At 42.9% G+C, this 15,758-nt stretch overlaps 1 protein-coding gene across 10 annotated transcripts in view; it reads right to left on the reverse strand.

Moving 5' to 3' along the window:
- Positions 1 to 15,758, reverse strand: part of Mcm9 (minichromosome maintenance 9 homologous recombination repair factor) — an 84,719-nt gene that overhangs the window by 15,564 nt on the left and 53,397 nt on the right. For all 10 annotated transcript variants that reach the window (XR_015645020.1, XR_015645017.1, XR_015645014.1 and 7 more), the window contains 2 exon segments: positions 10,072 to 10,246; positions 635 to 837 (listed from right to left, as the gene is read on the reverse strand). Coding sequence is in view for 1 of the 10 variants with exons in the window: in NM_001416381.1 (NP_001403310.1) it covers positions 635 to 837; positions 10,072 to 10,246 (378 nt within the window). In the remaining 9 variants the exon portion in view is untranslated.

Raw genomic sequence — 15,758 nt, forward strand, 5'->3', positions numbered from 1 at the left:
GACAGAGTCTTTCTACATAAATATCCCTAGATGTCCTGAAACTCACTATGTAAAGGTGTGTGCCACCACACCAGCCCCTACGCCCATTGTTAAAGAGAAGCTTCAGGTTTATGCCCACTGAAATCTAGACCTCTTCTCCTTGTAGCATGAAGTTTCAGAATAAGCTGTCTCACAATATAAATAAAAAGAAGCTTCCCACACCCAGATTGAAAATTATTCAGAATAATTCCAAATAATTATGTCGGCCTAACTTTAAAAAATAGCCTTTATGGATTTCCACTTCATAATTCACTCTAGTTTTCTCTGTGTGCAAGAGTAGTAACACCACAAGGATGTCCCCTATCAAAAAGGATATGGATGTATACGTTATGTACACATACATGTGTACGTATATACATGTATAGGTACACATATGTGCACATATATGTCAACTATATCCGCACAGAGAGGTGGAGAAAGTCACTTTTTCTTATGCTATTACTCTGTAGCCCACTACCTGGCTTCTCAGCTGCCTTCTGTCTAAGCAGCTATTACCTCAACACAGACAGCTCGAGTATTCAACTCAAGGGACATGTCCTTTTGTCAGGTCTAATCTTTCCTCGTCACAGTGAGTGACTCACTTGACTTCACCTACCTTTATTTTCTAAAATAAAGGAAGAAATGATGCGATCCCAGTCTTCATTCCTCGTGTCGAGCAAAACCAGGATGAGGTCGAACCGACTCAAGAGTGGGCTGCCGAGGGCAATGTTCACAGACACAGATTCCTGGGGGTCATACTGGCCTTTGGGGTTAGTTGCTGCCAGAATGGTGGTCCTTGTGTTCAGCTTACAAACAAGGCTACCAAAATAAAAATTCATTGACTGAGATTCAAACAGGAAACAGGATAACATTTGTTAATACAATGGGGTTGTAATTGTCCCTTGAAAATCTAGAGGAACTTCTGTGAAAGAATATGGGGATAGGAGAGTACCACAAACACCACGTTAAACAAAATGAAATGGAACGAGTATCTTGAAGAGAATCGTTCCACAGACACCTTCTATGCTGCTGTAGCTGCAGTGACCAGGACCCTCTATGCTAAGTCCTAAGAGGCAAACGTGGATACTATACTTAAGAGGTTTGTACTTGACAGGCTATAATCTAATTCAAGGCAGCATTCAAGAAATTCCCTATGGTTAAAGCAACAGTGGGAATAAGGCAGCATGTATTTGCTTATCTAGATGAAACAGGTAATCAGAGAAATGAGATGAAGCAGCTTTTGAACTAGACCCTTCAATCCATCTGGATATTACTAACTGGATAGGTATATGTACCGTTAAGGACAGGAGAGAGGAGAGGGTGATACTGAGAAATGGTTGAACAGGAACTTCTGATTTATTTATTTCATCTGTCTACTCTGTCTGTCTGTCTATCTATCTATATGTCTATCTACCTACCTATTACCTGTCATTCATCCATCTAACTATAAATCTGTATTAATCATGGTTCTCTAGAGGACTAGAACTGATAGGACACAAACACACACACACACACACACACACACACACCTATACATACATACATATCTCTCTATATATATATCAATCACACACACACACACACGTGTGTGTGTGTGTGTGTGTGTGTGTGTGTGTGTGTGTGTGTGTGTGTGTGTTTTATTAGAGTGGCTTACAGGCTTTGGTCCATTTAGTCCAACAATGGCCATCTGCCAAAGGAAAGTCCAAGAATCCAGTAGCTGTTCAGTCCACAAGGCTGGATGTCTCAACTGCTCTTTAGTACACACCAGAATACTAAGTAAGTAGGCTCTAGTGCCAGTGAAGAAATAGACTTGCCAAACAGAGTGAGAACAAGCAGGCAAAGAATAAAGAATTTCCTTCATCTCTGTCTTTTATATAGGCTGCCACCAGAAGGTATGGCCCAGAATAAATAAAACCACCTTACCTGGCTTTGTTTTGATTATTTTATATATGAAAGAAAAAGAGTGAAGAAGGAAAATGAACTCAAGAAGTCTAGGATAAGTTTAACCTGGAGCTCTGAGGAGTAATTATAAAGAAACGACTTGGTAGCGACTGAACAGGAAAGGGACACTCAGAGAAGGGTGGGAGGCTAGCATAATGAGTAGTCTGGTAAAAGGACACAAAGTCCTAAGCAAGGCAGTGGAGGGACACGAATGGACTATTGTCGGGAGCCATCACAGGAGAAGTTAATGACCAGCAGATGATCGTCCTGAGAGGAGTCCGCCTTGGATTAAACTTCACAACGAACTTGCTCCTATAGGCAAGGCCCAGGAGAAATTCAGTTTAGGAAAGATTCCTGCTACTAATATGCTTTTCCTGTTATGATTAAATATATAACTATCACTAGGTATTAGACCACCCTTTTGAACAGATCTCTGTAGAATAATGAAGATGTTCTATCTTGTAGTAATGCTATATAGACAAATAGGTAATAATTATTTAGAATTCCTGATTTGATTCAAATAATTTTAGGAAGAAAGTTTTTAGAGATGGTCTTAGTTGCTAGAAGGATAACAAAATTAGAATCAAGAATAGAATGTGCACACTCCTTAGAATAGTAAGTAAAGGCCACAAAATAAGAAATACAATGAGCTTTCATAATCACACCAAGAAGAAAAATAGACTTTTTGTATTCAAGGAAAAACATTTAGGTTCAAGGATAAAGTCACATGTGTGCATTATGATAAGGCAAGGCCATGTAAAAACTGTTGCTTTGAACTTTTAACGAGTATATTATGATAAGACAGGGCTTTGAACCCTGCCTTAACTCTCATTTTATGCAACATTTAACTCTGACGTAATTTTCCGAAGAACTTTTTGTCTAAGTAGGTATAAAAAGACCAGAGGAAAAAAATAGGGTTGTTGGTTGAATGGTTTGACTTGGGGAACTTTGCCCCATTCATCCATCTATTCATCCACCTATCCATCCATCTATCCATCCATCCACCTATCCATCCATCCATCCATCCATCCATCCATCCACCCATCCATCCATCCACCTACCCACCCATCCATTCATTCATCTACCTGCCCACCCACAACCTATCCATCCATCCACTTACTCACCTATCCATACATTTAATCATAATTCATCCATTCCATCCAAATGTGTATGTCTGTTTGTCTATATGTTTGTGTGTAGGTATGTATGTATATGAGCGTGCATGCATGAATACTTGTGGAGCTGACTGTCACAGAGGTCAGGCCCAGCCAGTGTGTGGTGTATGAATGTTTGAATGTGTATGTGTCTGTGCATATTTGCCTCTCTGGTTCACACAGTTAACCAGTTTACCCAGAGAGGTTTCTGGCTGATTCAGAGAAAGGAGCACTGGCAATAAATCTTTTCTTTTTATTTTTTTTTTTAAGATTTACTTATTTATTTTATGTACATGAGTACACTGTTGCTGTCTTCAGACACACCAGAAGAGGGCATCAGATCCCATTACAGATGGTTGTGAGCCACCATGTGGTTGCTGGGAAGTGAACTCAGGACCTTTGAAGGGCAGCCAGTGGTTCTTGACCACTGAGCCATCTCTCCAGTCCTCTTTTCCCTTATCCCCTGCTGTTTCATGGTGAGGTGCTAAACAGTTCCTCACCTCAGAGGACCTCAGACAGGCAGGTCAGCTACTTCAGAGTAGTGACTTAGACTTAAGACAGGCAGGCTAGCTACTGAAGCTACTAAGTGATTTAGACTTAAGACAGTAAACGTTTTATTATTACACATCACTCCTAAATATCTCAGAAGAATAAGTCTTGCCCCCACCAATGCTCTTCCCCCTCTGCTGCCTCAAGAAGAACCAAGAAGGAAGATTCGTTGGAGCTAGCCCCTGGCAGATGGTGGCTTAATTTAGATGTCAGTTTAAAGCTAATTAATCCTAAAAAGTGTGCCACATTTCCTAATAGCAGAAGTGTGACATTTTTATCTGTGAATGTGAGCTCTGTGCTGAGGCCCATTTTTAGAGCGGGATATCTACCTGCTCTCAGAAGTCACAGCCCTGTGACATCAGCCAACCTGTGCTGCCTTTGTTCATTTCCATTCTAGTTCCAGGTGTCTCTAGCAATTACCTCATTCCCTGAGGCTGCAAACGTTTGAAAAAATTTTACTTGTGGCAAATGGCTCAAAAAGCCACTCACTGAATTAAACAAAGATAGACAAGTCACTTTTACCAAACTCCCAGCCCCCTTTAAAACTTGGAAGACACAACAACTGACAGTCCACATTTTATGATTTATGTGCCAAACGGGCAGATGTTGAAGCCTGAAATCCCGTCTTATTATTTCCCCAACAATGGCTCCTCCTAACCCCAAGTGCACCATCCTGGGGGACGCTACCTACACTTACTGTAAGAAAGAAAGGTTCAGAAGTTAACTGAGAAGGAAGGCCCAAGCAAGGAAGCTTGAATCTCACTTAGAAGGGGAAATAAAATAGTCATAAGAGGCAGATGGAGGGTGGGAGCTGGAAGGGAGCAGTTTTGGGGAGGGGAATGGGAGGGTTCAGAATCAGGGGTGAAGAAGGACAAGAGAAATGGATAGACGGCCATGAAAATGAATGGAAATCTGCAACTGACAGGGGTGAGGAGGGGCATCTCCAGGATGAGAGACCTGGGATAATGGAGGCGCCCAAGAATCAATGGAGGTGCCCTTAACACAACATCGGGGATATGTAACTTGGAAAAGCTACCTCTGGTAGCTAGGCAGGAACCCCAGTAAGGTAATAGAGACACCAAAAAAAGTCCATCAAGCTACTCTTGCAATCACAAAAAACAGGGACTTTTGATGTTGGCTTCTGAACTTGCTCTATCTAGAATACATCTTGTTATACATCTCACTATACAATGTAAAACCACATTTTCTGTACATATTCTACAGGAAACCAGCCAACAGCTGAATAAGATATAGTTCAATTTGTACGTTAGTCCATAATTTACTATGCCTCCTAGGTGGCACATTAAAGGCTATCTTCTAAGAAACCTCATTAGTTACTTGAATTCATGCATACATTTTTCTTCCCTAAACGTGGAGACTTTCACAACACTACAGCTAATAGAGTGAGCTTGTTTCCAGTGTCTGTTTTCTATCTGCATGTGCATTCACGCTCACAGTATTTGCTTTTTCTTAGTCTTAGTTCTAGTTTTATGGGGTTTGTTTCATGGATTTAATTTCCTGATTATCTATAATGTGTTTGGAGAATAATGTTGAGGCTTCACTCAATACAAAAAGCTATTATTCCTTAGGAACATGGAAATCGACACTTTATTGTTTGTAATTTATTGTTTGTGCTATGTAATTAACTTTTGTTACCTATTTAAACATATCATCCATGCCTTTTCTGAACTATGGTTAGAAAAATATTTAGAAATAATTGTATAGTTACTTTGAAATGCTCAAACATAGAAATGCTATCAGACTTTTCTGATCCCACACCCATACATGCAACCCTCATTAAATTCAGTAGCTCATAAAAAATGAAAAAGATGTGACACTAGGACTTGTTGGAAAGCAGTTCAGAGGGAACAATTCTATAGCCCATTCTGGAGTAGAACCCTCAGGAATGACTAAATGAAAGGCTCACACACTATTAGAAAACAAGATACAAGAAACAGACCTAGTTGGAAGCAGTGGGTTCCTGGGGACAAGTCCTATGGGTAATGACTTTCCCCGAGCCCCTTCCATGGCCCCTCTGCCTCCTCAGGGCCAGGAGGTTACAGCTCTGTTCTGCCATGCCTTTTGCCAGGCTGTTCTGCCCAGCACAGGGCAGAAACAGTGGAGCCGCAGCCAGCTGGATGGAGGAGTCTGATGCCTCTGAATGAAGTGGATCCGTACACGGATCGTCTGAGCAACTCCGACCGGCCTCCAACTCCAGCAGGATATAAACTTTGCAGAATTGACTTTAAGCACAAAAGAACTTGAAAGAAAGGCTAAATATTATTTTTCTTTATTAAGAAAATGATGCTGATACAATTATTATGAAGCTAATTTAGGGACTCAACTGAGGGCAGAATACTATAAATACCTTCATATGCACACTTAAAATAATTGTGGGAGTCATTAAGTATTATCCCATCTAGGCCAAGAGCATACTGGCGATATGTCAGAGACACGCACAACAATGTCAAGGCTTAGCACATCTAAGCTGTACACTTAAAGTTGGTTGAGATGGGAAGTTTATGTTATATGTATGTGGTCATGTTTAACAGTAAAATATCATACTTCAGTAGCTATAGCTTCTGTCTATGGGTGTAAGGCAGGCACTGAGTTAGAAGTTGACATATGCCTACTTCAAGTTAGTACAATCATGGTGTCAGAACCAGCTACGCCAACATGGCTGCCTCAACATGACCTGCCCACGCGTGACAGACACCAGTAGACATGCCATATGGAAGGGGAAACACTCCCAAGACCCCAACCCGTGAGAAGGAGCTATAGGCAACTAAGACACGCTGAGAGCAGGAACACACCAGCTAGTTATCCAATAGAACATGCTCAGCCCGAAGAACATACATGTACAAGAAATACAAAGATTAAGCAGATTGTGTGTGTGTGTGTGTGTGTGTGTGTGTGTGTGTGTGTGTGTGTGTACAGATAAATGGATGCAGGGAAGAGGGAAATGACATAATCATACTATAGTCACAAAACAATTACTAAACAATAAAAAAAAGGCCTTGACATTCATTTCATGGAGAATTACAGAGACTCCCTCCCCCCCAAAAAAATCAATCCTCTTCCACAAAGTCAAAAACACAGTAGATTAGGCTGCCAGTGACACTCACTGTCTTTGAGTGAACTTTTCCTATCTACAATAACAATTTTGAGTTTCCTAGAATATATCTACAATTTAAATGTGCTTTAAGTAAGGGTTGTTCACTACTGCTGTCCATGTTGAATATTGGTTGCTTCTGAGCGGATGAGAGGAGCAGTGATTTTCTAAAAAACTTAAAGGAAAAATACCTTGGGAAGAAAAGCATTTGGCCTCTTGGAAGCATCTGCTATTCTTGGAAGTTTTTAATTCAAGTCATTTTTCTGTATAGAAAATGTGAAATCTAATAGGTCAAGGTTGACGAGATTAAGCCCATACTGTATAGCTGTTCTGTTTTAAAATTTTAAAGTATGAGAAATGTTAAGCCCAATTAAAAATTTCAGGTCAGCATGCACTCACTATAAACACAATGTTCTGAATCAAAACCAGTTACGTCTTGAATGCTTGTCAACACATGGATCATCCAATGGAGAAACAGACTGCAACACTTTACGGAGTTTATAGAGCACAGCAATTCCAGCTGTTACCATGGGATTATAAACATTTCCACTAAGTTCATAAAGAAGAAGAATCCTTTTCAATGTAGAGAACTCAAATACACAAAAGATATGTAATTGTACACTATGCAATGTTAGGAATTGAGTCTTTTAAAATTATCCAGCAATGGTTATGGGGGCCGGGGGGACAGAATACCAGCAATATTAACACACGACAGCACGTGACTAAGAGTCAGTTTAACTGTACTCGTGAGAGAATACTGATCCAATCCTTTGAATGCAGGAGATAATGTTTTGATGTTTAATGATTACTTTAAGTATATGGATGTTTTGCCTGCATGTTTGTCTGTGTACTGAGTACCTGATGCCTTGGAAGTCAGCAAAGAGCTTGAGATCCCCTGGGACTGAGCTGCAGGCGGTTCTAAGTCACATGGGTACTCTGAAGAGTAGCAATGCTCTTAACCACTTAGCCACCCACTCAATCCCTATGGAATCTTAAAGAAAATAAATATGCTAAATTACTTTGCAAAGTAAAATTCTTAAATAAATGTAAAAAGGCCAGATACTGAAATACTAGCTGCGGACAGTACCTTCTCTTAAGGAAGTATCAACACTGGATGGAAGTCAAGACAAAGCAGAAAGACTTCATCTTTAAACCCTAATACACATGTCCTATATAGTGACTATTACCACAGTCACAGGTGACTACTCATTAAATTACAATGTTCAAGCTGCTTCTTAGGCAGACTGTGTAATATTATATATCTGGTAGGTAGATTACAGAAGAAACAATTTAAAAACTGCCCACAACTAGCAACAAAAGATTCTAATCATCTAAGACGACTCCCTTTCTTCTACACAGACAAGAAACCCAATGTGAAAATTATCCTTTCAACTAGTTCCTTTTGGAGACATTGTTTCTGTTGTAACAAGGTGACTGCGGGGATCTCCCAGCTTCTAGGCACCATGCCTTCTTTTGGTCTCCTCTTACATATCATTTTTCTAGGTGGGTTTACTAACAAAACCCAAAGACAAGCTGTGAGCTACTTTCCCACATGGTCAACAGTCAGGAAGAGCAAGTGTTCGGAAACCTTACAGCAATCCGAGTGATCTGGGGGCACAGATTTGAGCTCCCGTGTTTTTATGTAAGAATTACTGTACCCACTGACCTGCTCGCCCCTTAGTTGTACCTTGTCAAGCATTTCACATATGTGGACAGAATCATGTCTTGGCTTCTTTCACTTTGAATAAGGCTTTTATTCATGTTGGTTCATGCGCCTACGGTCTGTTCGTCTGTACCTGTATGTGGCTAGTAGTATTTCATTCCACATAGTTTATCCACTATCTGGTAACGAGCTGTTTGCAGTTCAGAGGGATGAGAAATAAAGCTGCTAAAAACCATGTTTGTACAGGGCCTTTTTTTGCATATATATAGCAAAGTACTCGAGCATATTTATTTCATTTATATACATTTCTTATGAAATTAGTTTTAAGTTAGCATACCGAGTCATGGTGGGTTTCATTATTTTCAAATACATGCGACAATTACACTTTGACCTAACTGTCTCCTCCCTCCCTGCCCTGCCATGTCCCTCGTGCTGCGCCCTCCTGGTGGCCTAGGTCCCCTCAGCTTTCATGTCACAAGCCTCCCATTCTCCTCTTCCTTTCTACTCTGGCAACATTTCTTCTTCCCTTCCCTCATGAGTAAAAACATGTAGTATTTATCCTGGAGTCTGGCTTATTTGCTTAACATAATGATTTTCAGTTCTATTCATTTTCCTGTAAATATCATAATTCATTTTTCACTGTGGCTAAATAAAATTCCACTGTGTATAGGTAGCTCTCTGCATTCATTCATCTATTGATGGACTTCCATTTCCAAAGGCTGAGTAGTACAGCGATAAATATGGTGTGTAACTGTCTTCACTGTACAGGAATCCTTTAAGTATATACCCAAGAAAGGTATGGCTGGGTCATAGGGCTCTTCATATTTGTCCTTTTTCAAACTTGTTTTGGTGAGTCTAGCTTCTGTGCCTTTCTTTGTAAAGTTTAATCAGTCATCAAGTGGTTAGAATTCTGCCTGGAACAGCGTGGAGTCTATAGACTGCTTTCAGAAGATTCTACGTCCTAATAATCTTTCCTACTGACCAGTAAAGGAAGCCTGTCTCCTTGGTCTTCTGATGCTTTACGGTTTCCGGGTATAATCTTACAAGAAATTCTACTAAATTTATCTCTATTGTACTTGATTAATCTTTCGAAATCCCCATACTTGAGGTGCCCCGAGGACACATACAGCTTTTATAGGAGAATTGAGTAGAGTGCAGTGTTGGAAGAGTAGCATAAACTGCCCTGAGAGAGCTAAGTCAGCCTCCTTGGTGATCTGAATGAGGATGACCCCATATGCCAGTCGGTGGACTGTTTAGGAAGGATTAGGGGGTGTGGCCTTAAGGGAGGAGGTGTGTTACCGAGGATCCTGGCTACTTCTCCAACTCCATGTCTGCCTGGCACCATGCCCCCAGACTAAGGCTCTGCAGCTGTAAGCAAGTCCCAGTTAAACGCTGGTGTTTCCTTACAGAAATACAAAAGAAATTAAGGCAGTCTACATTTATACTTTACTTTTAACCTTTCTTTTTAAAAACAATCCACTTTCATTTCCTTATGCATATCTGTATTCTAATAGATAAACCTTTGAACTTGAAGATGGCTGACAATCCCTGGGTATACCAGCAAGGTTCTCATTTTCTGTGGGTTTATACGGAGTAACCTCTCCACTTCCACGGGCTTTACAGAGAAGGCTTACCCAGCCTTAGCCACACTTATGGTTTGCTGCTCCATTGCTTCATGGATGCTGGTCCTGTCATGTTCTTTGAGGCTGTTAAATTCATCAATACAGCAGAGACCAGCATCTGCAAGCACGAGGGCCCCAGCCTCTAGATTCCATTCTCCTGAGTCTTTCACAGCCGTCACTGTCAGACCTGAGGAGACAAGTAAGTTACGTTAAATCTTAGTTTCCAAAGGAAAATACATAGTCAAGTTTCCCATTTGTACTCAAAATGGACCGTGTCAGGACACTAAGTCAAAAGACCTCAGAAGTACTCCTGTTGTATAAATAATCTGTACGTGTTCCCGCTCAAATGGAAGGGATCCCGGGACTCAGAAACCCAGAAACCAAACAGCTCTCAAGGGAAAAGGTATCCCAGTAAAAGGGCATCCTGAGACATGGGGCCCAGAACAGCTCTGAGGTGGGACACTGTCCCAGTGAAAGGGCATCCTGAGACATGGGAGCTCAGGAACCACACAGCTCCGAGAGGAAACTCCTTCTCTTGTCTTCTCTTCATTGCTTCTTTTCTTCTTGGCTTCTTCTGACAAGAGAGTCACACCAGGCAGGGAATCTCATGAAAGAGACTTATTGGAGGGTCCAGGGTATGTAGGGACAAATCCAGGGACGGCTATACTCTGCTTGGGGGAGTGGGCAGCAGGGAATTGCCAAAGAGTATTGCTTATATAGGATTTCTTAGGTGGTGGAACTTTTTAAGGGCAGAGATTTTTAGATTGAGGATTGGTGGGATTTCGAGTCCTGAGCTTGGGGAGTTCAGGGATTGGGGGGTTCCCTGCTTAGGGACTGGCATCTTGGTTTTTTTACCCCTTTTCCTTGCATTGGGCCCATGGGTTAGAGTGGGAAGTACATCCAGCTGCAGCCGGCTTTGCTGAGGTGCCATCTCTGTGGGGCTGCTGGGGTGTGTGGGGTGGATGGCTCCTGTGATGGCTGCAGGCTGAGGGATGTCCTGGTGCTGCCATTTTGACAGGAGCTACCGTTTTTTGACACCTTGGGTAGGAGCATCTTACTGAGGTCACAGGCTGGGGTGGGAAGGAGGGGCTGGACACCACAACACTTTGATGGGTTTTGTGGCATGCCACTTAGGGACTTCCTTCTTTCCCCCTTTGTTTATTATCTAGCATTGATTAGAAAGGAAGGATGGTTTTGAAAGGGACAGCATTATTCTCAGACTGCTTCCTGCTAATCCTTGGGGAAAGTTTGATTCTCTCAGGATATAATTGGGTGTTGTAAGCCTTTGGCTCTGTAACTAGGGGTCAGTAATCCTGTAATTACAAGTGGTTAAAGGTCTGATTAGAAATCTTTTAATTTGTTTTTAGAGAAGTTTAGGTAAGAAGTTAATAAGGCAGAGTATAATTAGCAGGATTAAGAAAATGAGGAAAGGGCTGGAGAGATGGCTCAGTGGCTAAGAGCACTGACTGCTCTTCCAGAGGTCCTGAGTTCAATTCCCAGCAACCACATGGTGGCTAACAACCATATGTAATGGGATCTGATGCCATTTATGGTGTGTCTGAAGACAGCTACAGTGCACTCATATACACAAAATAAACAAAATCTTAAAAAAAAAAAGAAAAAGGAGAAGGGGATTAAAAAGGACAGCATCTAACTTCATACTGGTCTGCCAATGATCACTGGCCAGAGACAGGGAGTTTTTCCTTATGTTTTTGGAGATCTGTCTGTCTGGAATGTTGAATTTTATCTTTTATTATACCCCATTGCTTAACATAAAAGTGGCATTCCTTCCAAGGAACAGACAAAGACCACTCCTTCTTGCTGTGCGTAGACCAGCTGACATGCAGAGGCTAAGGTCTCGAAGGATGGTGTGCGAGGGAAGAGGGGTCAGTGTCATCAACGGGTGATATCAGGGTCGTGCGCACTTCTGAGGAACCTTGGACCACTTCTTTCACCATGGGGTTGAGAGAGTGGAATAAGTCCCCTCTGTACTTTGACTGTGCCTGATAGGTGGCTGTGGTTAAGTGCTATAGTCAACTTTACCAATGACCCCAGTTGCGATCTGGGGTGACATGGGTCCTCAATCAGAATATAAAAGATTTTTTTGATCATTTGTTTGTGCAGTAATAGAAACATGCCAATTTCAGCCACTTGGACTGTACTGTGGCCAAGCTGCTTGTGGTAACAGTGAAACTTTAACAAAATCTGAGTCTGCAGAGGAAGAGAAAGGGTTACAAAACAAGATCTGCTGAAGGTAGCTTCTAGAAGCTCCAAGTGAGAGCTGAGAGACAAAGAAGTCCAGGAGAGCATGGGGCAGCTGTGAGACTTCCAGAGCAGAGCTAAGTGACATGAGACACACGGTCACAGAGGCTCACCCAGATGGCACAAGGAAGCTGTGGGGCTTCTCAGACAGCTCCTAGGGGTCTCAATAGACAGAGAGGAGGAAGTGTTTTAGTAACTAGAGAGTTGCTCACATGGTGAAGATCTAAAGATCAAAGTAGGCTCCAGGAGCCAGAGAAAGACTCCTTACTGAGTGGGCAAGGAGAAACAAATGGTTAGAACATGTTGGGGAAGAAGCTGCTAGAAAGGCAGACTTATGATTTGGAACCAAATATGACAGTTGCCAGAAGCCATAAACAAATGATCTGTGTATACTTAAGGGAGTCAAGACAGTAAGTTGAGACAGTTTGAGATGTTGAGACAAGGACATGGCTGGAAGTATAGCATCCTTTACTAATTCTACTTGAAGGGAGAGAACTCTGGAAGGGGTAGTGTAGGAGACCCTTGTATATCAGGAGACAGTATAGGTGATGAAAAGAGAAGACAGTAGCAAGTGACTCAAAGTTTAACCCAGAGCTCGCAGGCAAGATGTCCATCCTTGTATAGTGTGGTCTAATTTCTGAGAGAATACATGGAGAGAGGAGACACAGAGAGAGGAAACACGGAGAGAGGAAACAGGGAGAGAGGAGACACGGAGAGAGAAGACACGGAGAGAGGAAACAGGGAGAGAGGAGACACGGAGAGAGAAGACACGGAGAGAGGAAACAGGGAGAGAGGAGACACGGAGAGAGAAGACACGGAGAGAGGAGACACGGAGAGAGGAAACAGGGAGAGAGGAGACACGGAGAGAGAAGACACGGAGAGAGGAAACACGGAGAGAGGAGACACGGAGAGAGGAGACACGGAGAGAGGAGACACAGAGAGAGGAGACACGGAGAGAGGAAACACGGAGAGAGGAAACAGGGAGCGAGGAGACACGGAGAGAGAAGACACGGAGAGAGAAGACACGGAGAGAGGAGACACGGAGAGAGAAGACACGGAGAGAGGAGACACGGAGAGAGGAGACACGGAGAGAGGAGACACGGAGAGAGGAGACACGGAGAGAGAGGACACGGAGAGAGAAGACACGGAGAGAGAAGGGGCAGGTTAGGTCTGGGTGGTGTGGAGCTGGAACATGGAGGAAGAGTCTGCTGAAGTCTATGAAATGGCTCGGAGTAGTTCATGAGGAGGGGCCATGGGCCGCCTGACATAAGGGACAAATGAGAAGAGAGTAAGAGGAAATCCAACAGTATAAGACACCATCCCTAGGAATGATAGAATTTCATCCTTGGTGGTGAGGAATGTGGGTGACTGGATTAGATGTTTTCTATCTATCTAGGGTAATGGCCTTGTGAGAGTTATAGCTAGTCCCAGATAAGTAACCTGAGGGGTACACAAGTGGAGCTTAGAGGGTGAGACCCTATACCCCTGACTGGACAGAGGTGTCTGCCTGGCTAATGTGCTGGGATGGAGGAGGTCATCTACATATTAGATTTAGGAAGTGACAAGGAGTAGGTCAGAGGTAAGAACCTAAGGAAATAAATATGGGCTTTCCCAGAACCCTGGGGTAGGGCAGTCCAAGTGAGTTGGGTAGAAATGGGTATGTCCTGTCAGCCCAGGTAAAGGCAAAGCTGTTTTGTGACTGGATGCCCAGAGGAGTAGAAAAGGCATCCTTGAGGTCTAGGACAGAGAAATGGTCTCTGAGGAAATCATGGGGAGGAACGTATACTGCCTAGATATACTAAGGGGTAAAGGGGACTACTGCAGCCTGTCTCTGAGGTGGGAGAAAGAAAAACCAGAAAGGCTGAAGAGGAAGGGAAGGTACTCTGGGTTGTGGTTTGTTAGTGTGATTAAAAATAGTGGAAGAATTATCTGGTTTGGGCCTCACAGCTAGGAGGAGCTGTTTTTTCCTTGATTGGCTTATGCCATGTGGTTTTTAATCAGGATTAGAGTGAGGTCACATGGCAAACCCTAGAAAAGATGGCTGTCAGCCATGTGGCTGCCTCCATCCTGTTAGGGGTCCAATGGCTAACACGGCAACAAGTGCATATTTCAAGATTTTCTATGTGTTAACACCTTTGTTAAAGATTTTACATGGCTTTAATCATATACCCTAGCAAGCCTGGAAAATTAAACCAAAGCCTCAAAACTAGAGATGCGTAGCAATAGTCCCTGTTGGGAATAGTCTGTCCCTTTGTTTTGCTTTTCTCTTTTCTCTGTCACATAGTCAGGTGGCTTGTCTGGTATGGTACAGAGATTTGGGCGGAACCTTTAAACAAGCATGCTTGGGTCTAGAGGAGCTTTTAACTAACTCCAGAGCCAGCTTTTAACTAAAGTGGGACAGCATAAACAGTCTAATGCCACTTATACCTGAAAGACAGCTGAAATCTTATGAAACTGAATCCAGTAAGATGAGAACAAAGAAGGCTTGGAGACAGGAAATTGTGAAGTCTGCCTGACTACAGACCGAGGACACTAGGAGGGAGCTGAGAATTCCCAGTCAGTGAGGAGTGCTGCAGCTGGCCTACTCCTTGCTTTCTCACCCTCCTGCTAGGCTGGCTTTCTGGCTCCCATTTTACAACAAACTCACAGAGCCATCTATGGTAACTTAGAAGACAGGGCATTTATATTGAATGATGGTTGGGGAGAGACAAACAGGGTCTGGAGAAAAGAGAAACAGGAACTGTGGAATCTCTTTTCATTTCCCAGATCACTGGCAATATTTGTAAAGATCCCAATTAATATTATGATCAAGGATGCTGTTAGGCAGTCATTTGTATTGATTATCTAAGGATATTAAGGCCCAGTTTGATTGGACAGGCAATTTAGGGCCCTTCAGGTTGGGTTTTGGTTATATAGGTTGGCGGTTTTCTAAGAGGCATCCTTTCCATGGATGAGAGAGGGGAAGTGTAATGTCACTGCAGCCTGTAGTCAAGGGCAGCCTCAGACTCAGAGAGGACAGAACCAGGACCAAGCTGCTCAGTGGACTGTCACTGCAACTCAATGGGGGTCAGCTTAGCCGGCTAAGCTGAAGAGTCTGGGTGCCTGGGACCAGGATTTTCTCAGAAGCCAGAAGGTGAGAACAAGAACTGAGCTCTTGTAGTGGGTCTCATCCACAGGTATGATTTGGGAATGGAGTCACAAGAGGTGCTGTGAGATAGGCAACTGGAAGGGAAGGTGAGAAAATAGCACCATGGCCCAGGAGGGTCTAAGAAGTCTGCAGAATGGGAGAATGGGGTCAGATGAAGAGAGCCAGCCATTGCCTTAAAGACTGTGGCTGGGGCTATCTCTACCTCAGCGAGTACCAGAGGAGTACTGGGCATTCAGTGGTCACTTCCCAGAGGAGTACTGGGTGTTCAGTGGTCACTTCCCAGAGGAGT

Source organism: Rattus norvegicus, chromosome 20 (assembly GCF_021556685.1).
Source record: "Rattus norvegicus strain SHRSP/BbbUtx chromosome 20, alternate assembly SHRSP_T2T, whole genome shotgun sequence".
NCBI lineage: Eukaryota > Metazoa > Chordata > Mammalia > Rodentia > Muridae > Rattus > Rattus norvegicus.